Here is a 24066-nt window from a genome sequence, read left to right as displayed (position 1 = left end):
ATGAGAATAACCCGGTGGAAAATTTTATGTGTGTGTGTGTGTGTGTGTGGGTGGAAAATGTACTGCATGTGTAACAAAGTGAGAATTTCCTGTTATCAGGTTAGGCCAGTGCCACATTCTCTAACAACAGCCGAGCTGGACACACACAAACACACACACACACCCTCCCTCTTGAGATTCCCTTTTTTTTTGGTAATTACTTTGCAGCACACAGTTGGGAGGGGAATGGGGGGGTGGATGTGCTTTTTCTCCTGCTGTGTGAAAGCTTCACGTTCCTCTTCCTCCTGCTTTTAAATGGTCTGGCTTATGTCAAGAGCTTCCCAACTCAGCCTGCATCCACATTGCTAATGCACCCTTAAACGCTGCGTCGAATCAGGGTCCATTTGTTATGCGCGTCATTAAATTGCTATTAGAGTTTGCGTGAACGGCTATCAGTTGATGGCATTAACAATCCATCATAATTACAGAGACTGTATGAATGGACAGGCTTTGCATTGGCAGATAGTGTAATTCAGTTTTTTCGAATCCGCAGGGACAGGTGGAGGTGGACATGAAATAAAGACTTTATTTACCTTAGCCAGAGGCAAACAGAGGATGGCAGGTGGGTTCAGGCCTCTGCCTCCACCTGTGACTGCAATTACTGTGATAAATGGAGATCAGAACACTCAGGTGACTCAGACAGGGACGGCTGGCTGATCACTTATCTGGTGGTGAGTCATCAGAGGCTCCTACTGTCAACACTGACCCATCATACGCAAGAGATGCAGGGAGCATTATCCATGCATCTGGATCTGTGTGTGTGTGTGTGTGTGTGTGTGTGTGTGTGTGTGTGTGGGTGGGTGGTTGGGCTTTTAACATGCTGATGGCAAGTTTCCACTGTGGTCATCTAGTGTCCTCTGACAATGTAACTGTGGTCTCCTCTTGTTTTCCAGCTCTGCCTGCAGACACACACATGTATAGATGAAGACACACGGAGGTAGCGCTCGACTGATTTAGATGCTAATTTCTCCTCGGTACATTGTGTTCCCTGCATGCACCTCTGAGGAACAAGGCTTCATCATATGGAAGGCGTTACGGCTGTAATAACGGCGAAGAGGTTAATTAATCTTGTTGCATTAAACAGGCAGCAGAAAAGTTACATAAGCGCAACTTAATTATTTAAAAAATAAATCTGTGTTTCCGTTATATATAAAATAAATCGTAGCTTTGCCTCACAAAAACACCATAATATAATGTTTTCTGGCTTTGATCTGTTGGTTAATTACTTGAACATTTTTGTCTCCAGCAGGCCAACACGTGCAGTTTAATTGAATGCATTGTCTCTGTCCCTATGGTAACTGGAAATAACAATGAAGGGTATAATCACAGGCTGTACAATTCAGAGAACTGTGTCTTTTAAAAAAATATTTTTATGCACCACCACCTCCTCCTGTTATCTCCTGTTCATGTTGCACTCCGATTGATTTAGAAATTGATTCTTGAGGGACCAGCTATACTAAGCTATACACTGTGCTAAGTGCACAGCGTTCTTAAATGCCAACACTGGGAGAACCTATAGGTGTTCATGGTGTGCAGGGAGCTACAATCAAAGCCCCCCTCCCCATATCAGCTCATCATGTAGGCGTGACTTCAGCAGCGTGCCCTCAAGTTAGCCAGCTGGCAGTTGCTGATTCTTCCTTTCCTTTTCCTTTCAATTGCTGTTTCCCTGCCCTAGATTTCCCATCGTGACATTTCAGGCAGCATGCAATTCCAGCTCGAGAGGTGAAAAGAAAATTTGCACTTGTGTTTACAGCTTTTAACGTGTAACCTCCTGCAGCACTTACAGCTGTATGATATGTTCATACCGCTGTCAAGACACCATCTGTTCAGGTTTTGACGTAGCAGGAATACATTCAGACAGTGCGGTGCATTCACACCACAATGCTGTGGAACAAATTTCACTAACAAAAGAACCAGATTAGCAAGAATCAGCTTTTCTCTGTCTGGAGGCCGGCAGAACAACAGATCATCCATTTCCTCTTCCCTCAGAATTTTAACGCTTCTGTTCCACCATGAGAAAAAAATATCCAGTTATGTCAGCAATTTCCACAAAACTGAGTTGTTATATATAATTAAATATTACAATGGGGAACACAGTTTTTGTTGAGTTAGGTCTGACAGCTGTTTTAACTAATTAAAACTAAAATAATAACTAATCCAAAACTGATCACAGTCTGTGCAATGATCTTTTTGCTCTCGCCAAACCATGGGGACACCAAATGCCAACTTTTCACGTGTTCCTTTAAACGAAACGAAATAGAACTCACAACGGTATGCCCATGGTTACAAGGTTAAGAGAAAAGCCAGCACAAATCCTCTTCATTCCTACTATGCTAGCTTTCTGTTTGCAGATATTGATAGTACTGACCTATTGGGAGCTGCACACGCCTCTCACCGCACCGTCTCAATTGTGACTGCACAAACAAGTTGCCACGTAGCTGTAGCTGTGTCCAATCGTAATCTTATCGTTACAGCTAATCAGTGGAATATTGCTTATCTGGAGGGTAAGCTGTGGAGAAAAAACTTGACGTGCCAGAAAAAAACTGTCTGCAATTTTGGAATCAGCATCTCAATTTTATTTTTAATCAGCATAAAAAACTAACACAACATAATTTTTTTTCAAATTGTTTCCCAGTGTTATCATTGACATGGCAATAACTCACTTATGTTCAACTAACAAGACTGTATTATGTAATTCTAACAATATCTGGTCAACTTGGATTTAATCAGTAGGTCAATGGTCATTCTAAACTGACCAACATACAGTCATCAAAATACTGTTTCTTTTGCTTTAATTAACTGTATTGATTAATGACAACATAAAGATATTCCATCATATTGATTTAACGGTAAATAATACCATAACTGTTGGATCTACATTACTCAACTGTGTTTATTAAGAGCAATCAAACTACCCCTTGTAGTGCCAACTTAAGTGACTTAAATAAGAATTTAGTTTTCCTTTGTTTTCATTGTTATCATGGTAGTAAATTCAATCTACACACAGCGCAGTTAAATCATTCAAATCACACTGCTTTGGTTCTGTGAAACAGTTCATTTTTTAATAAGGAACACAGCATGTCTTCAGAATGCTGTATGTTTTCAAACTAGACCTCTCAAAAGCCGGAAATACTCGCACATATATTTCTATATATATCTTTGCCATTGCACTTAAGTTACCTTGCCTTCCTTTTTCTGCTGACCCCTTGATAACCTCTAAGGACTGCCTGTGCTCCAGCCAGAAACAATCAATTGATCGAAAGGCTTAGAAGGATCCATTTGCATCCATCTAATGGCTCCTGGCAGATTGCAGTGGATTTACCTCTGTTTCTTAGTGATGGGATGCTTGAAGTGGCATCAAACCATGTGTGGTTAAAAATGGGGCATCAGCATCTGGATGTAGACTCAAGAGGGCTCGAAAGTCTCCAACCCGCTGTGCTAGAAACACTGTATGTATGGGCTGAATCCTTGTGTATATTCACAGTCAAAACCTCAGCTTAAGTGTCTCATCTATTACCCTTAGTACGTATCTTAACATGTATGTTAATAGACTAGCATATTACTAAATACAGTTTCCCTGACAAGAGTTAGATGTGAATATTGTTGTATCTATAGGCTAAAATGGGACACTGCAGCCTACCAGCACCTCTAAAGCACGTGATATCTTGTTTGTTTACACTGGAATACAGCAACTTTTGGGTTTTACGTTTCTGTCTTTGTACGGATTAAACTAATGCGATATAAACCGCTACTTAGACATGCTGGTAGGTGGATTTTGTGCGCTTGAAACAGAGCCAGATGAGCAGTTTCCAGTCTTTATGTTAATCAAATGTAAAGAGGCATCATCTTGGCAACTATTGGCAAGGAAACAAAGTATATGTTGAACTATTCCTTTTCAAACTAGCATTCAAGTAGTAGTACTAGTATTCAAGATAGTTAATGAAATATCATACATGCAAAGAGACACATAATCATTTTCTTTTCTAAGATGCAGAAAGACTTTTTTGAGACGCAGTCAAAACCTTCATTTCCCTGATGACACAAATACGATAATGTGCTTGTTTATACGAGTAATTTCAGACATTAAAAACGGGATCACGGAAAATATTAAAAACATTTGTAATACAACAGAACTATTAAGTCTGTTTTCGATATTTTATCTTTACCCACAGTCACCAAATTATAGATATTACATTCTAATGTCTAGGGGTTATGGTCTATAAAAGACGTCCCTCATGTTAATTGACCCTGTGATTGGATTTGTCTTCTCTGGTAATGTTGCTCTCAGACTGCTGTCAGGAGCTCTTTATCTATATCTGCTATGCACTGTGGGCAAAGGGAACATTTTATCTTGCCTGTTGATTTAATAATAAAAACAACTGTGATGTTCGCTCAGCACCACACACATGCAAAGACAGACATGGAGCGTAGGTAATTCATATCTGTGGCACAAACAATGAAAAAATGTATGAAATGAATGTTTGAATTAAATCAAAGAGATAAAACTCTGATATTTGATTGACATTTTCTATCATTTATTCTCATTTAATGACATTCCCCACCCCTCATCCTCGCAGATAGGACCGGCTTTTTTATTTTTCAATCTGATGCAACAAAAGACAAACAATATGAGCACGCTCGTGTTAGAAATCCTGTGAAAGGTCACACTGTTTCCACAAAACCTGGCATTTTGAATCACAGTCATGGATTCACTACACTGAACCCAATATATGAGTCATCTGCTTTTAAAATCTCATTTCTATTTGTACCCATTCACTTCCTTTTGCTTAATCCTTGAACATCTGAGGGCTTAATGAAGGATTAATTATTATTATTATTATTATTATTATTAATGAAATAAAAATGTATTTAAATTTAAATTTAGTGATCACGACTGAGTGGAGGCGATAAAACACTTGCTATTTTCTTAGAAAACAAATTCATTCATGATAAATATAGACTACATGGTTAAAAATAAGTTTGTTGTACATCTCATTTCCAAACCACAGGGGCTTTTGTGCTTTCATAGCAGCCATATTCTCTTGTGGGAAGGCTTTCCGCAAGATTTTGGAATCTGGCTGCAGATTCATTCAGCCACTGGAGCATTACTGAGGTCGGCTCTAAATCGGTTTTCCAGTTCATCCCAAAGATTTTGGATTATGTTTGGATTTGGGATGCTGTGCAGGCCAGTCAGGTTCTTCCACTCCAAAGAGGGTAACCCTCAACATCCAGAAAAAATCTAAAAATAATATCATATATTATAAGCTCTTGTGATGTATAATCTTGTGAAATATGCTGTTGAATAAATGTAGAGGAGTGAAAAGTACAATGTTTTCCTTTGGAAAGCGGAAAGTAGCATGAAAAGAAAAGCTTCAAGTACAAGTAGACTGCTTATGTAGTACTTGTATGAATGAAGCTACACGGAAACTAACATTTTCTGAGATTAACTTTGAATTCATTGATATTTTATCTGTCTTTAGGACAGCAGAGCAGTGTGTAAACACAACATGGAATACTATCACCTCATAAAGTTGATATGGTAAACATGTTAGCCAATGGAGTTGTGTTTCTGTCCACAAATACTTGCTTTCCATTTAGCTGCTACTTGCTAATTTTAGTTGCTAATATTTGTCTGTCTGGTGCTGGCCAGGTAGCATACACTGTTGTTGTGCCTTTTTGCTGTTGCTGAACTCACTGAGAATGAACCAAAACATTAAAGTTGCAGGATGTACAACGATAAAAACAATGAGCTAAAAGATGCTAAAATGCTAAGGGAAAGTTCTCTGTGGGTTTGTCACTACAAACAACTACATCTGTTTTTTTGATTACAGTGGTCCCTCGTTTATTCTAAAAAATAACCCGCAATAAACGAAATCCGCGAAGTAAGTTTTACAATTATTATACATGTTTTAAGGCTATAAAACCCCTAACCACACACTTTTATACACCTTTTTACACGCATTACACGTGCGGTTCTCCCTTAGCCAATTTAGGACGCAGAACACAATGTTCATACTGTACAGTACGCTGTAAAAAAAGCATGCAAAATTACACTAAAAAAATCTGCGAAAAGTGAACCGCGTTATAGCGAGGGATGACTGTATAGCATAATTGGGATTAATGGGCCCTTAATATCATTTTTGTGAATGAACCTTTTACTTCAGACTGTGCTTCAATATATATAACGTTTTAAAATTTACTTTCCACGTAGAGTTGCGACAAAAATGCACTGTCCTCTAAAAGCTTAATACACTAACGTTTCCTCCTGCAGAAAATAGGGCTGCAACGGATGAATAGTTTTAGAGACTAAGAGACACATGAATTCTGTTTAGGGGAGATAACGCTACATCAAACAGCCGCCAAAATGTACCATAAAAATGTCATAACACAGAGAGTTACGGCAGTTATTGATCTAGGGTTCTTTGCCTTTTTATTGCACGGATAATGTCGCACATTTTCTGTATGCCTGCTGCCTCTGGGCCAGTGATTACATGACATGGGTGCTGCTTACCTGACCCATCCATCTACGTCACCACTCAACATGACTCATGCCTCATTTTGTCGTGACTATCAATTTTCCCTCTCTCATGCTCCCCTCCTCTCTTGCTCCCGTTCTCACTCGCGCCCTCCCTTTCTTTCCTCGCCGTCTCTCTCACGCACACATTTGTAACCACATTACTGCACACATCAGCACACACGCACACTTTCTCTCTTCCCGTTTTTTCCACTTTTTTTTTTAAATATATTTTTGAGATAACCTAAACTGAAAGCTAAGGCAATGCACAAAATTTCAGATAGATGTGATGACTGATATTTTCAGAGGGCTATGGTTTGGGGAAAGTAAAATAAAGTAGCATGACCTGATTACACATCCATTGCACGTCTTTGCGGTTCAGTATGTGGCATCACTTATTCTCTTTAGAGCTTCATCTCTGTATTCTGTGGAGTAGAAATAGCTTTTCATTTCAGGCTCCTCTGCAGTCTGCCAGGCTGCCCTGTTGACAGCTGCCTGGTCACATAAATAGGATCCCCCAGGCCAGATCCACAGAGGAGGGAGAAAGAAGTGAGAGAATAAAAGACGGAGAAACAAGATGATAACATTTGGTAGGGCGTAGATCTGTCTCAATTTAACATGTGCTTGGGTCACTTCTCGATACCAAGAGGAGGCGTGCCAGGAACGAGGGCAACCAATACTTCAGAAACCTCTAGAGTAAAGCATAACACGTCTTTGTGTTGTGAGTCTGATGAGAAATGTCTCTGCCAAGAAAGAAGCCTCTCTAATGAGGCCATTTTGGGAAGAGGTGGCGGATAAATCAACAGATGCTCTCACAAACTTCTCGAATAATAAATTGAGTCTTCAATAACTTAACAGGTCCTCCTTCATCAGTGTATGAAAGACTTTCTTCTTTGTATGCATATTTAACGTTACATTGCACAAGATTTAGGGGGATTTATTGGTAGAATGTGGCAGACATGGAATCTAATATGCGTAACTCTGTTTTCATTGGCGTATAATCACCTAAAATACAGATTGCTGTGTTTTTCTTACCTTAAAATGAGCCCTTTTTTCTACAAAGAAACCTGTTTATGGAGCCTGCATTATTGAACTACCATGTTTCCATAGTAGCTCAGAATGGATAAACCCAAACACATGCTCTAGACAGGGCCTTTTTCTCAAATGCTTGGAAGGGAGGGTGAGCCGAGCACTGTTCAGTTGGCTGCAATGTGCAACTTCGGCGCCAAATGCCATAAAATCCTACACGCTGGATCTTTAAAAATCACTTTCTCAGTGATAACGGTGTCAGGCAGATAGCACTCCAGCCATGATTCCCTATGAGTGGTGTTCCCAATCAGTGGCCGATTTTATGCAAGTGTGTAGGAGGGACTCAGAAGCCTGTGAGCAAGTGCCACAAAAAATACTAAAATAAACTGCAAAAATACAAACAGGATATGTCAGTGTAGGTGGTTTAAATGCAGTAAAAGTCCTCAGGTTTTGGTTAAGCCACTGGAAACGTGCGCTAAACACAGCGTACGCCTGATGCTGATGCTGTTTTAAATGTGCATGATCATAAAACAAAGTACTGGACAGATTCAGATGTTGGCCTGATGATGGTTATAGATAAAAAGTCATGAGATCATGAAAGTTATTGCAGTCCATCCTGTGGAGAACATTAAAGTCATCAAATTTCATAGCAATCCATCCTCTTGTCTTTAAGATTCATCCTCTGGATACCGCGGATATATAATTTCATGGCAATCTGTCTAACAGTTGTTAAGACAGTCTGGACCATGGAGGTGGACTGACCAACCAGAGAATTCAGTGATATATTAGCCCAGGATAATATTTCATAACGCATTAGAAATGCATTAAATCTGTAAACGCTTGAGGAAACATTTAATCGCTTTAAATCATATAACAGAGAAAGAATCCCAATAAGATATGGCTGGGTAATGATGGATGGTAGAATACTTTGTAAGGTATTGTCAAATAGGCTGGACAACATATCTGTAGGGTTGTGTGGGGTGGGTGTTCGAAATGTTCTGTTTCAGGATTCAGAAATAGAGGACGGCAGCACAAAGGTGTAGCTATTTCATCTGTTTCCATCACAGGAGTCAGGTTAATGACAGTCCAAGGGGTCAGCTTTTCCTGTTATTTTGGATGTGCACCTCCACAGGATGTCATCTCATATTATTATTCTTCTGAACATGTAATTGTCCAGCGCCTGTTGTCTCCTTTTTGTCACTGCACTGCCTAGTATCACACAGTCAGCGAGCCTCCCTCTTTAATGTTTTGCGTCCTCGCTCCATGGGATATCACCCATCTCCTCACGGTCCATCTGTTCACACAATGGTGAGGTGCATGAGGTTGTTTTGTGTGCCAATGCTGACCGGCTCCATCTGGTAACAAGGCAGTAAAGATAATGGCCACCGGGAGAGGTAGCCAGTCAATAAGGGCTATAGCTTGTTCTCGTGGGTCGATGAGGTTTTCTGCTGGCTCTGAGGCACAGGCGTGGGAACGATGATAAACTAGAGTGTGGCCTTTCAGTTCAGCCATCAGGGGAAAAAACATGCATTACTGGAGGGCTCCAAGGTCAGTTTATTCAGACTCATAATGTACAGATATTGATAAAGTATTTCCTGTGATTTCAAACACTGCTTGAAATTCAAAATATAGAACTGAAACGTTCTCAAACCACATGAAAACCTTCAGCAATCATGTTGTTTATTAGCCAGTTTACTCAGTATGAATTATGTCCATGTCGTGACATTATTCACAGATTAAATGCATCAGTGCACAATGTTATAATAATGTTTCCAGCTTGACATAGTGATGACATTTGAGGCTGTAGTTGTGCTGTCAGCGTCCCCGACAAAACAGAAGTTATACGTTCCTGCCCTCCGTTATCTCACATTCTTCACCTCCTCTACTCCTTCTCATTATCTGATTCTTGTCAACCTTTTCACAGCGAAGGCAAAATTAGCTTAGCAACGGCTTTCATGTCATGGCAACTGTGTTCGCAGAGATAAATGTAATGTGGTGAACTGACATCGATATTCTGTGGTGACGGGCGACAAAGTGTGTTTGAAGAAAATGTTCCCTTCAAGCAAAAATCAAAACAAACCGCCCCGTCTCATGGTCTAATACACTGAGAGAACATGTTGATGGGCATTTCAAGGACGCGCTCTTAAAGGCGTAATGGGAAAAAAGAGGCAGTCTTGCTAAATTTAAAAGCTGAATAGAAAATATGTGTAGTGCGGGGTAATAAAGAAATGGCATGCTGCAGTCCTCCCTGTATTTTTCCTGAAAGACAAATAGCCCAGGAAATGGGAGCTAATGGAGAAGGAGGTAGAGTTGCTCCGAGTGACGCATTTAAAGGACAGGTCTGGGGCTACTTTATGTTTTTCATATTGTCGGTAAATCACATGAAAAAAGACCAAAAGCAACAATGAAGTTTCTCAGAACATTCAGCACTGAGCCAATTCATTCCTACTAAATCTTGTTGCAAATATACATGTAGTTTAATATTTTTAGAGGCCCCAGCACTTTTATAAAACAGCTGAGCACTGTAGTTTTCAGCAAACATGTGCCCATGTCTATGATAAGGAATGAACAAGTCACTCTCACTGCAATTGTGTGACTCAAGGGTGTATTTTTAGCCAGGCTAGAGGCATGACTCTAGGGATGGTGATTTTATTCCCAGAGGAGGAAGCCTACTCTCCTGACGTTTCACTCTTTGAGGTTCCAGTGTTGCCGACTTAACGGCTTTGTCGCTATATTTAGCAGGTATTCAGACCTCTTCAGTCACTCTTTTTCCAAAAAAATCTAGTAACTTTATCTGGCCTGACTTTTGGAGACTCTGACGTGAAAGCACACCTTCTCGACGAGCAGCAGGTGCTGCCTTGGACACCTTCCCTGTCCCAAAGCAGTCACAGGCGGTCCAGTCCTCACGCAGCAGACATTCCCAGCTGTAGCCAGAGCCGGAGATGTTCACCCCTCCGCGTCCAGACTGCAAATTAATTGCGCACGTGATCCCACGGGATGTATTTATGTAATGTCAACAGTTCATTTCTTATATATATTTAGGTTATTTAGACCCACTTTTTGTCCCCGTCATGGCGTTATTCCTCTCTCCTACAGCATCCATTATAATTTTCTTTTCATGTCATTTTTTTTTGACAAAATGAGGAACATAGAATATCAAAATGCCTATTCTTTAAATCAAGCACTTGTAAGGAATTAAATGATGTATGTACTGACAACTGCAGTCGAAGCCTGTTTTTTCCTTCCCCATAAAACTGCTTACCTTTTGAAGTCTAAGTCACATCAACATATATTCTCATTTCATGAAGTGTCAGTATACTCTAAGTGAAAGTGCACACAATGACGAATAGGACGATTTAGATTTATCTTCATACGGGCCACAAGTGAATCCATAATCCCCCCTCCAATAAATCACCACGTGACCTTCCTCGCTCCCACTACTCCATCTCTAGACGTCGTGATGCTGATGATGATTGATCTTTTAGCAAATAATGGGCTGTGCTCTTTTGATAATCTTGCCCAGGATTCATTGTAATTACCAGTGTGTATCACAGCAGTGATTGGCCAGTGTTGGAAAGGAGTCATCATATGTCATAACACCCCCAGTCTCCTCTCCCCTCACTCTCCTGTCCAATTACAAACCACAGTAGGTATTGGATATGACAAATGCATCCGATACTGGACAGATTGTTTCTTAGCAGACTAGTGACTCCACAAAGGACTTTGAAGGACACATTCATTCGCGGGTGCGTCCGTCAATGTGATTCCCATTTGCTGCTGTTCGAGATTGTTTTTCTTTAGGGCCCTCTACGGTGGTGGTGTACGCCTCAGTGGACTCTCTGTTTGACAGCCGAGGTGTAAAACACAATATGTTATTGATCCCTTTTTTCTCTTTCATGGCTTTGTACAAGGACTACAGTGTAGTGAAACTGCTGTTTCACTTGTGATATCACATAAAACTAGTACAGAATGGGGAGGGAAGGACAGAACAGAAACCAAAAATGCAGTATGAATACATGCAAACTCATTGTGTGCTAAATTGAGGATTAGATTGAGTAATCTATTGATGAGATTCACCTCTTCACCCAAAAAAGTGAAACATAATCAGCTTCCAGTATCACTCTATCATGCTCCTGTATTTTCTCACTCCAGTAGGCGTTAATAGGAGGAATAATGTCCCTCAGGTGTCTGTGACCTTTGTAAGTGACTAAAACGTTTGTAATATCTGCACCCTCTAATGATGAGCTAAATGTCGGGCCTGGGTCAAAGTGGTTTAACACGAGCATGAAATCAAAATATAACCCTCCCTCACCTTTAGATAAATCAGTCAGACAGAAATATCTGTGCAATAGTCTGTGACTAAAGAACTGCCTGCTGTCTCGTGTGTGAAGTCTTCTCATCGAATGTGTTTGCATATCATTCACATCCACTTCACAGTTAGTTTTTTTTTCTCCCTCAAGCCAAGGGCTCAAGTCAATGTGAGTGCGACTTTCTAACAGAACATTAAGAGTGAGAAAGTTTGCAATGGCAAAATGGACTGAGAGTTAATCATATTGCAGAGATCTGATGCTCGTGGGTGCAACTAACCATTATTTTCATTATAGATTATTCTCTCGATTAATTGAATAATCACTATAAATGCTACAGAGCCCAATCTGAGAACGAGTGTACTGAACTGAGTGTAGTCCAAAACCTAAAGATATTTGGTGTTGCTCTTTGAAAAATGACCTAAACTATTGATCAACTTCCTGTCGATCAACTAATTGATGAATTGAGTTTCATGCGCAGCTACACATTGATTTAAATGTTGAGAATATTGAGACAGAATTCAATTTTGCACCTCAAAATTGATGTTTTGATTTCATTCTTTACACTTGTGACACACTTTCTCGATCCAGCTTCTGGCGGTCGTAATCAATGTCAATCAATACGATTACTGCTATTGACGCAGATGCATCTGGTGTGAACTGCAGGTGTGCATGTGGCTGACGTACACCATCAGACAACAGGCTTTGCAGCACCTACTGGTCATAAAGCACTTTGATCCGTGCTATTGTTCTGTGTTTCTACAGCAACTACAGAGCTCTCGCTCTCTTGCACTGTGAGTGTGATTCATGCAGTCACAGTTTGGTTTTATTTTGCACCTCATAATTTAACTGATGCAGCTTTTTTTTTTTTCTTCGCTCTCCATAACAGCACGATAGATGCATCCTGACTTTAAAACATGCTGTTGTAGCCGCTGCACTGTGCTGACAATAAACACTAAAACTCTACCTCTTGCACTTGCTACTGTCAACAGTGTTTATCGCTCTCTGTCTGGCTTTAAACTATTCCGGCGAACAGATAGCACTTTCAGTAAAACAGGATCCGTGGCATCATAAAGACATTCCCTTAATTTTAAATCTAATAAATTGAGCAGAACATTTATTTGTGCGTCGGGATCAGAGGGGATGTAACGTTTTAATGGGCAGACAGATGCAAACAAAAGGGTAATCTCATGAGAGGAGGCCTGTAGTCAAAAGTGTCGCATGTATTATGGATCAGCGCACACACACACATACACATACACAGTCGAAGACACACACATAAAGGCTGCTGTATCAGGCCTAGGGGGCCAGTCTGTGGCAGAAGTCTAAAGGGGTTGAAGCACAGGCTAATCAAAACCAGAAACAGCCATGTCTTAATCACAGACTCTGGTAAGGGTGAATCACCTGGGGCTAAACTGGATGTTTCTGTTCCAGATGGTTTTTCCGATGTTATATTAAGATAGAGGAGGACAGATTTTTCTCATCTTATACAGTATATATAAAGGCACATTTTCTTTCAGATGTGGTTCTTTTATAAGAACTAAATAAGTGTGTCCAGGATACCAAAGCAGGAATAATCAGGCACAAAGATACAGTACCCACCTTCTCCACTTGCATACTCCCATATGACACTTGTTAAGCTGTAGAGTTGGGTTTTTTTAAAGCCCACTCACAACACAAACTCACACCAAGCTCTGCATTTCAGCACACCATTTACAACATGAATCACATGCAAATATGTGTTGAAGTCAGTGCGCTACACCTGCTCATACAAAGTGTCACCTGTCAAATGTATTTTCTCACATAGTGATGGGAATGTAATACCTTACCTTATCCCATGCGCACATTTCAAAGTCAGATCCGCTTCCCTTGGGTGCCTGCTGATCAGGGGGTCCTACATTTAACTGGATCTGAAGGATAATTCTAGTCCTTACCTTTAACATATAAACTCTGTCAGCTAGAATACACAGATCACATGCTTGTATCTAATATGCACATAGGATATCTTTATGCAGTTAAACACAAAGACATTAAACCTGCACACCTGAACAAACACACTTTGAATGGCTCAACTTTCCTCAGGCCAATTACCTAAAGAAAATCAATGAGACAAATTGTAAAGTGATGCATATGCTGCTCACATACAATCATCTAATCAAAGTCCCATGGTACAGCCACAAGGTAGCTGGGAGACATCTGATTGTAATGGTAGACCACACCACATTTCTCCCAAATGATGCAGATTTAAAATTCCCTCAGAAAGAAATTAGAAGCTTTACTGACTATGCCGTTCTCACAGGCACGGTGAAGTCTCACAGCGAACCAGTTTAAACCAGAAAAGAAGATAGAAAAGAAAAAAGACATCTACTGGAGCTTCAGGATCCAATTATGCACAGCTCTCTGCAGCGCGGAGGAGCTGATAATATCACTGTAAGTGAAAAAAAAAATAATGTGTTAAAACTCATCATCTGCTACAGGAGTGTAGATCAGGAGTGTGAAGAGGACATTGAGAGTCTGTACTCCTTGATAATAATCTTGCCACAGTCTAATTGGATTGATATTTTTGGATAGGCATCACAGTGTAGCATAATTATCGCTGATATTTGACAATGTTGACCCTATTTCATTTAAAAGTACATATTTTGACAGTTTTATCGTATTTTTGCTGTACTTTTGATTGCACAAAGGCTGATTGAATCGTCAGGATTCAAAAGGAGCATGTGCTCCGTCATCATTTTCTTGTCAGATTCACATGGATGCACCATATGGTCAAGTAACTCCTCCATGTGCTGTCTTCCTCTGGTGTATGTTTGGGCTTTAATTGAGGCGATACTTAGGTGACATAACAGTTTATTTTTGCTTCATACTTTTAGTCTTTGTGATACTGTAATTATTGTAAGGACTAATTGTTTTAGTATTCCTCATAGTTTAGTGTTATTTGGATTATAATCATTGGTTACCCGCCTCTGATATTTCAACTGGTGGAAGCTTTCGGATGTCTGAGTTCATACTGTGGTGGGCATGGTTCACCGATAATTTTAGATACTTCACTTCCTCCGCACTCCACCATAAATAATAGTTTCTGGTGCTGTGTGCATAAAGAGACTACAGCTCCTTTCTTGCAAAATGATACATAAATTAACCTTGAACCTTGAAATTATATATGTTTGTTTCTCTTCAATAATTTCCTATCAGTGCTAGCAGTGATTCACCACGACAGAAATATCTCAAGAACTATCGGATGGTCTATCACTAAACTGTGTAGTCCAAGAGGCAACCTCTGTAGCTGTGAAGTGAAGCCAATGCGAAAGTGCCAAAAAATTGCAGTTCCTCAAACGGCCACTTGAGGCTGGCTACAGAACGAGTCGGTCTCCATAAACCCCCATGTTAAAATGCCCAATGATCCACATCCTTACCGATTTTTAGATTACCCAGGAGGTGAAAAGGGCAGGATTGCCAACATGACTGCCAGAGATTTAGAAACCTATGGTTGACACCATCCATTCTATATACTGTCAGTGGTACGGCTTCACTTCAGAGTCACTAGCATGGTTGTAGACTTTTAGTCTTGTTAAAAATCTGTGTCTATATTACAGCTACAAGGATTATGATGGATATGACTGCATATGAATTAATACAGGGAAACATTTCTGTTGTTTTCTCTTGGATGGAAGATAATATCATAAGCAGACAGGAAGCTCATCTCTACAAAAGCAGGAATCCTCCTCTGATCATACATAATTAAAAAGTCTTGATTTAGGACAAACTGCAAAGTTGGCCCAGTTAAGATTCATAGAAGTATGAGGCCATGTTTGATTTTGGGTTCAGCAAATATAAAAGAAACATGTGTGGATAGCTTGCCAACGAGGATGAGCTATTCTCAGAGCAATGTTTGCAGGTAGCGTCATGTTGGAAAAAGTTTGCCTTGGTTCTTGACAGCTGGGCAAACATGAACACTGTGCTCTTGGGCAAAGTCTAAAAGCCTCCAGCTTTATCTGAAGAAACCTCTTAACAACAGATACACAAGCTAAGATTACTGCTCATGTGTTTAGAAATGGGTAAATATTGTGTGTTAAAATACGCAGAGGCTATTTAGCACTGGTCTTGTTGGTTAATGAGGAAATGGTCAGGCATGTTTGACCATATTTACCATGGTACTTGGTTTCCTCTGTCCTGAGGGGAACAGAATAAGAACCACATCTATTCTCTCACCACCCACACACAAATTGACTACTTAAGTCACCATTTTCCATTTATTCCACTTTATTTGCTCCATGTCAGTGACAGCCCTGCTCTCGCCTTCCCTATTCTCTAAATCCCTAAATTTCCATATAAGTCTATCAGTCAATGTACCAATAGAAGGGATGGTGTTGCTTTCTGCTCTCCAGCCAGTTATAACTGCTAAATCAATGACAGGTGGCCCAAGCCCCAGACGGAAAATAAATCAGCCCCATGTGCGTGATGAAAACCTTTTTTAGAAGGGTAAAAAATCACAGGTGATCAATACAAAACACACCTTAGGGCTCACATATTTTTCAAAAAGCCAGTAAAGGTAACACAAAATTCCATTTCCAGCTTTTCTGACTGAGAAAGTGAGAGAAATATATGAGGTGATAGCCGCAGAGAGAGGTGAAGAATTAATGCTTTTGCCCCTTTGAGTAACAAAGCTGCAAAGGTTTAGCCACAGGTAAGATCTGAAAGCAAAGAAAACATCTTGCAGATATGGAAATTAAAATGCCTGAAATGTCACCCTAACAAAAGTGCACGGTATGAAATTCTGTGTAAAATCTCTGCGATCAGGAAAACAGTCGGATGCCCTTTCTCATTTCTATTTTCAAACATGACAGCCTCTATGCAAAAATCAATTAGAGCTCCATTTCTGGCATCTGCCTTTTCATTTCCAAATAGAAATGTGGTTAATCTTTGTGTTACTTTGTGCTAATCAGTGCACAACCTCATGAGTGTCGTTCCTCCCAGATAAAATACAAAGTGTTGCACATGACTTGAGATTTTCCCACTCATTAACCACATGTAGTGCAAGTGAAGTGTTGTTCCCTCGTCTCAAATTATCAGTTGCTGGATTTTAATCATCTTGAAATCTGTTGTGATGCGAAGAAGTTGCACTGAAAGTCGCCGCACTACAGGGCATAATAACAAATTTGACCTGCTATCGGCAGTAATTAGTCTTCATTATGTGCTTAAATCTGTTCTAAGTTGTCCTTGCCCACACATCTAGCTGATGAGCTCAGGCAATATAAGGTGCGAATATGTAAAAAAAGATTGCAAAAGACGAGTGCTCTCCATATTAAGATGCAAAATACAATCTACTGTGTATACATTTATTTTAAGAAGAGCATCTGCTGGTGCTGGTGGAGCCTCTGCTAAAGCTCCCTGACATAAAATTAGTGTAGTCAGGATTAGGGAAGCTTAATACGTTGCTATGGCCCTAGAGATATTTAATAGAGCAGATTCATTCTCCTGTTAAGTGAGATAATAATAATAAAAAAAAAAAAACTCCAGCAGTTCACTTACGTGAACTCTCTCACTTGAACAGTCTGAATTTTTCTTTGAGGAAATCATAATCTCTGTGAATTTCCTATGGCGAGATTATGCACCGTGAATGGTAAAATGAAGAGACACAGCGCTATTGCGCTATCGTTTTCAGTGTGGTTCAATGAGCTGTGAGACACATCAGAGTTTTATTGTGTTTTTTCATCCTTCCATTTATTCCTGTGGCACAGACACTGGATATATGAGCAGTTACAGCTTCATACACACCACAGGAGCCTGTTTGATATTCACTAGTTGTGGAAAATTGAGATGTTTCATCATTGTTTTGTTTTTTAACTAGCAAAGGTTAAAGAAAGGACTACAGAAGCTCACAACCAATGAACTAATCATAAGATTTTAAAGATTAGATTAATACTGCCCTTATGTGCATTTGTTATCGAGGTTATCTTAGCTTAGCATAAAAGCTGGAGGTTCAGGGAAACATCCACCTATGTTAATGAAAAATAACATGTTAAGTAGTGAGCGTTAAAGGTGCTGGTATGTGGATTTTTTTTAACCTACGGACAGCGCGAGGATTGCTGTTATCTTGTTTCCAAGCAGTATTAATTGACATTATAATTATTCGGAATAACACATAAATACAACAAGCCCAGGTATTTATATCCATCCTCCATCATAGTCACATATACCTAAGCAGTCATTTCTTTACTCTAATGTGCATTAAACAACCAGTCTGTCCTCATAACTCCATTATTCTGCTCATACTCAAGACCCATTATCTATTTATCTCATGCAAACTTGACCTGCTTGCTGTTAATTTGTTCATATGCCACCATTATTGCACCAATAACAGGTCAACTATATCCCTCAAAGTTCATATTCCCTACGGACTGGTTTAGCTTAATGAAGTAAATGTTGACACAGTGTTAATTACCAGTATCATACCTTCTATGACTCTCTGTATGAATTAAAATCATCGTCATGGTAGTGGGGCAGCGGCAGCTAGCAGTATGATCTATATTACCAGCCGAGGCTCCTGTTGCATCGCCCGGGGGGGTTAAACTCACTCTAATTTTAGCGCTTTCAACCTCCCCCATCTTGAAGTGAGTATAAATGCAACGCCTGCCTTTAATCAACAAATGCCACCGTGCTTTTCTTCCATTCGAGGTTGTTTTACATAAGTATTCTGTCTTTTTTTTAACTTTATTTGCAAAATGGATCATTGCAATAAAGTGAAGAAAGACAGAGCTGTATTGTTCTTAGGCTATTAGGAGCAAGTAGTCAAAGGAGTGCTGCACACAAGAGAGAACCACCGGTCTCATGAGAGACTTCTTGGAGCTAATGAGAGACTCCCAGAGAGGATTATGGGAATCCCAATCACTTCAAGCTTGACTCCAAACAAAAGAAATCATCCAGAATCTTTGGGCCAAACAAATGTGCCTACAAATCAGCAATGTAACAGGGGAGGGGGTGAACCACCACCTTTTAAACATGATAATAAGAGTGTGTGTCATATAAAGTGCAATAAAAAAAAAAGTGATGCATGCTGAAGATGATGTTATTTCCATCAGATAGGGAAATCAAATCTTCTGCATAAAGAGTTTTAATCTTATGAACATGATGATGATGATGATGGTGATGACTGGCCGACGCACATCCCTTTTTTTCCCCTTCTGAGAGATGACGAATATGAGCGGGTCTAGCTGGGGAGCAGTCTTGGAGACGAGGAGGAGGAGGAGGAGGAGAAACCACTGGCTGTGACAGTGACAATTGCTTCTCCCTTTCCCTGCCGCTTCAGCTTCTTCATCGCCATCATCATCATCATCATCAACCTCAGCAACAGCAGCTTCAGCTTCATCAGCAGCCGAAGCAGCAGCAGCAGCAGCAGCACTGCCATCGACAGCGTGGAGAACAAATAAGCCGCACGCATCTTCAAGAGGCGCTCCAGTCGAGGGGGAAGATGGGGAAATGGCAGTTGACCGAATGTAAGGATCAAGAAATCAAACGAGGTCTTCATTTATGATACAAACTCGGGGTTTATGCAACAATAGGAACTATTCAAAGAACAAAAGGTAAGATGTTGCTGATATTGTGTTTTTTCTTGCCGCATTCATTTTTTAATAATAAAATGCCAAAAGAAGCCTGAAAAATGCCAATTAATAACGATTTTACAGGAGGTGTGTTGGAAAGACGACTGCAAAATTCGCCAGTTTTAACCTCAACTAGATTTTTACTAATGTGCATCATCAGGTATTACATATGTCAATCTAAATGCACATCTTTAAGCATAATTTATGTTTTTAGTTCGTTATTTTCTCTCAAATTTCCAATAACAACATTTTTGGCTGTTTTTAGTGCACACATCATTGCTTTCAGGTGTATTTAAAAGACAAAAATGTTTCATTTTATATGATCATCCCACGACCTAACATCATCATTATTATGGTTTATTATTAATGATCAAGTTAGATTAATGTATATTTCAAAAAGGAGGAGCAGCCGCATGTGAGAGGAGAGGGAGCCAAGAAGAGTATTTATCTGCCCCCTTGTGGTTTTGATTCATGTTGTGTTTTAAGGAATTGACAGAATGAATGTAGTAAGTAATAATCTTAGAAAAAAAGATTTAGCACTATTAATATTATTTATTAATTTAATTTTTTTTTCTATATAATTGATTTATTTTATAATTGCTATTCTCACCCTTAAACTAAATATTGCTTTTTACCATCAGAAATCTTTCATCACTGTTTGGGAACATTCAAACTATCCAGCACTATTTAACCCTTTAACACAATCTTTATTTTTCAGGATTTGCTCATTTATGATGTGCAAATCCATTCATCTCATAAGTGGCTCACATTCATGTATCATCCCCTCTGTGGTTTCCTGTTATGTAATTTCGTCCCCATCAGACTGCATCAACCTCAGGATGTTTGCTGCTCGGCTTATATGAGATCACATGGGATATATATATATATATAGAAGTAACACAAGTGTGAGGCTAGCCAGAGTACAAAGGTAAGAGAGATAGGGCTGTTAAGTGTGTGCTTTATCTGTGTGCATGCATGTGTGTGTGAGTTTTTCAACATGTGTGTGTATGTGTGAGGGGTGGATACTGGCAGAGGAAGTGATGAATTATGCAGATATTTCTTTCTGTTTCAGAGAAGCTCATTAGGGGCACCAAATCAGATCACAGGATAAAGAATATATGAATATTATTTTAGCGCAATAACACTGCAACGATTATGTCATTTTTGCAGATTACACCTTCTGACGTATAAAGAAACATGGATGTATCTTCATCCTCTCTGCAGTACGGATCAAAAAAGCGGGTTAAGATTCACCCAGACACAGTTACAGTGAAGTATGCCACTCACTTCCCCCAACCCGGCGATGAAGGGTACGATGACGCGCCCTCTTTTGAAGACTTTGGCGCCTTCGCGGAGGCTAATGTGGGAAAGAGACTGGTTTCAGACAGCAAAGGTGGCAGGACTTTCTTTGGAACCATGGAGACCCCGCCTAAGCAGCCAAGTGTGCAAAAAGACAAGGGGGTCGAGGGCCAGCTGGCCAGCTTTGGCGAGGCGAATGTGTTGGCCTCCAGGGTGACCTGGATGGCCTTGTTTGGGGCAGCGGTGGCCCATGGTTGTGTGGCGCTGATTACACGCTTAGCAGCCGACCGCTCCAAAGTGCCCTCCCTCGAGCTGCTCTTCATCCGCTCCGTGATCCAAGTGCTGTCCATCCTGGTGGTCTTCTACTACCACGAGGCCCCATTTGGCCCTAAGGGCTACCGGTTGCGTCTCTTCTTCTACGGTGTGTGCAACGTAATCTCAATCACCTGCGCCTACACCTCTTTTGCCATAGTACCACCCAGTAATGGCACCATCATGTGGCGTGCCTCCACCACAGTCTTCAGTGCAATACTGGCCTTCCTGTTGCTAGATGAGAGGCTGGGTTACACAGATGTGGTCACCGTGGTGGGAAGCGTGTTTGGTCTTTGCCTGGTCATGGTGCCAAACGTGGCAGACGAGGAGAAGTCCAGGCTGGGGTTTTGGAAAGAGGCCTTTGGCTACACAATGACAGTGATGGCTGGCTTGACTGCTGCCCTCTCCATGATCGTCTACAGAGCCATTAAGGAGCGTGTCAGCATGTGGACGGCACTCTTCACCTTCGGCTGGACGGGCACGGTGTGGGGTGCCTCCACCATGTTTATCATGCAGGAGCCCATCATTCCTCTGGATGGGGAGACCTGGGGCTATTTAATTGGGATCTGTATCTGCTCCACCGTGGCGTTCCTCGGAGTCTACTATGCTCTTAACAAGTTTCATCCAGCCTTAGTTAGCACCGTGCAGCATCTAGAGATCGTGGTTGCCATGTTCCTCCAGCTCATTGTTCTGAGGATGATCCCATCTGTCTACGACGTCATTGGAGGCCTGGTCATCATGATCAGTGTGTTCACCCTGACAGGAGTCAAGCTGTACAGGGTGAGCAGGGCCATTCGGCAGGATTATCAAGAAATCCTTGACTCGCCCATCAAATGAGTTTTGATACATCAGTCTATTTGTTTACAATGTTGCTTGGTTGTGCAATTTAAAGAATGTCTGGATCTTCATCTGATGATTTTTGTATTGTTGTGTTGTTGAAAGGGTGCCAGTTGTGTAACCAATGTCTTAATATTTGTGTGTGAAATAAAAAAAAACAATCAAATGTAATATGGTGACCATTTCCCCCCTGATAGTACTGCATCAATGTCAAATTGTGTCAAATGTCAGCAAAAAACAAGAAAAAAAAAACAAGAGTCAGTTTCATTTTTGTGCTTTATTTTGCTCCAACATTTGAAACCATATTGAATCTGGTCTTGTGAGTGGCAGTGTAAGAAGATCATTTGACTGAAATGCACCTTTTATGATAACATCATCGAGGTGTGGTGTACCCCTCTGTTGTCACGCTACCACACTTGTCACACTGTGTAACTGTCAGCCCAGAAAATCGTTCATAATACATAGAAGGAATGGAAGAATAAAAATAAATACCACCCACGTTTCATAAAATTACTGGTATTGCTTTTCTCAGCCTTAACCTGTTGATCACAGAGATGGTATAATTAATTCAAATAAAATGTCATTATGTGCTGGGACAGAGGCCCACGTCATAAACAATAATTTTAATCTTAATTAATGTGCACAGGAAAACAAGCAATCCACCATATACTAATATCTTGTGCACAAACTTTCTTACTGCCTCTCACGTATGTTCTAGCTCCAGCACCTGCTTGATATTTAACACTAGTGTTTACATCCCTGGACGCTGCTTCTGTTTACTTTCAGATGCATATCAGACTAATGCCCAGAGGCAGGTACGCTGTATTGAATTAAAGTCCCCTTTAACAACATGAGACCGTCTGCCCTTTTTCTGTGGTGGACGATTCAGTGGCTCGCCAGAGATGCTTCTTTTCTCTGTGTATAAAACCAGTCCGAGGCGGTCGGCCTCTGTGATTCCCCCAAGGCAAAGCAACAATGATGGAATGAAATAAGGACATGATGATGCAGAGCTGATGAAAGAGGGCATGTTGCATGTTGCAGTTCAAAACTGACACAGCATGGATGTTGCACTAACAGCCCAGCAGGTGGCATTCACAATCCACTTCATTACACAGTCAAAGGGGGCTGAAATATTACTTTATTACTGTAAACTATTGTGGTAATCAGTGGTTGATCCAGTGGTTAATAACATTTAACTATGGACTGTTATTGCACCAATTTAAACACAATTTAAACGCATGACATAACAGTTTTCATTCAAGCCATTTTCATTGAGCGAGCAGAAGCGGAAGAAAGGTTATTGGATAGATTTATGGCTGTTTGTACACAGAACATCACCTATAAAAGTCTTATGAATTTATGACACTGTGTGGAACTGAGTTAACACATTTCTATTGAAGCTGGAAATTATCAGCTTTGTGGTTATGACCATACAGCCGAGGCGTTGCTGAAAGCTTATCATTCTTTGTGATGACAATCTACTATCAGTGATGGCACAGTGAATAAAATGGTGAGTAAACTACAAGCTCCACTCATTTACAACCAAAGGTTGAACACCACCATCAAAAACACATTACAAAGTGAAAGTGTCTTCTACTTTGAAAACACATTATGTCTGTCATGTAAGGTTTTCTTTCAAAACACCATGGTCGGTTACTGAAGTTTATTTCTTTGGAACTAAAAAGATGAATAAACTGAGATAAAAGTGGATTTAGTCTCCATTTCCATGTGTTCTATCATAGTCTTGTTTTGAGATGGGGTTTTGGGTGCAGAAAACAGAATACATGTAGGGGAGGCCCATCTGTTTGAGCAGGAAACAGATTGCATCCTGCAGCGAGCTGCACAACCTTCCAAATTACTCTGCAACCACAGACGTGTTTATTAGAAGTGTCATCATTTACCAGGAGGGGTCTGAATGGAAGAGTTATTGTATGTAAGTGTGTGGGTGTGTGTGTGTATAATGCACAATACAGATGACTGAGCTTTTTTTTTTTCTTATGAAGGGCTCAAAAACACCGGACTTTCCAACTATGAAATTCATCATGCCACACTTTTTTAAGTGCTGCAGCCAACATTCATCAGGATCAGGTTTATTGCCAAGTAGGTTCTCACATACAAGGAATTTGTC

General features: G+C 40.4%; 1 protein-coding gene across 1 annotated transcript; it reads left to right on the top strand.

The window, feature by feature from the left end:
- The first annotated feature begins 18498 nt into the window (after positions 1 to 18498).
- Positions 18499 to 23648, top strand: slc35g2b (solute carrier family 35 member G2b). Its single transcript, XM_010753702.3, has 2 exons — positions 18499 to 19472; positions 20661 to 23648. Exon 2 carries the CDS (start codon positions 20688 to 20690, stop codon positions 21936 to 21938), a length of 1251 nt encoding a protein of 416 aa, XP_010752004.2. The 5' UTR covers positions 18499 to 19472; positions 20661 to 20687; the 3' UTR covers positions 21939 to 23648.
- The last annotated feature ends 418 nt before the right edge of the window (positions 23649 to 24066 follow it).

Source organism: Larimichthys crocea, chromosome XXIII (assembly GCF_000972845.2).
Source record: "Larimichthys crocea isolate SSNF chromosome XXIII, L_crocea_2.0, whole genome shotgun sequence".
In the NCBI taxonomy this organism is placed as follows: Eukaryota; Metazoa; Chordata; class Actinopteri; family Sciaenidae; genus Larimichthys; species Larimichthys crocea.
The sequence above is the reverse complement of the archived record's forward strand: the minus strand, read 5'-3'. Positions and strand labels throughout refer to the sequence as shown.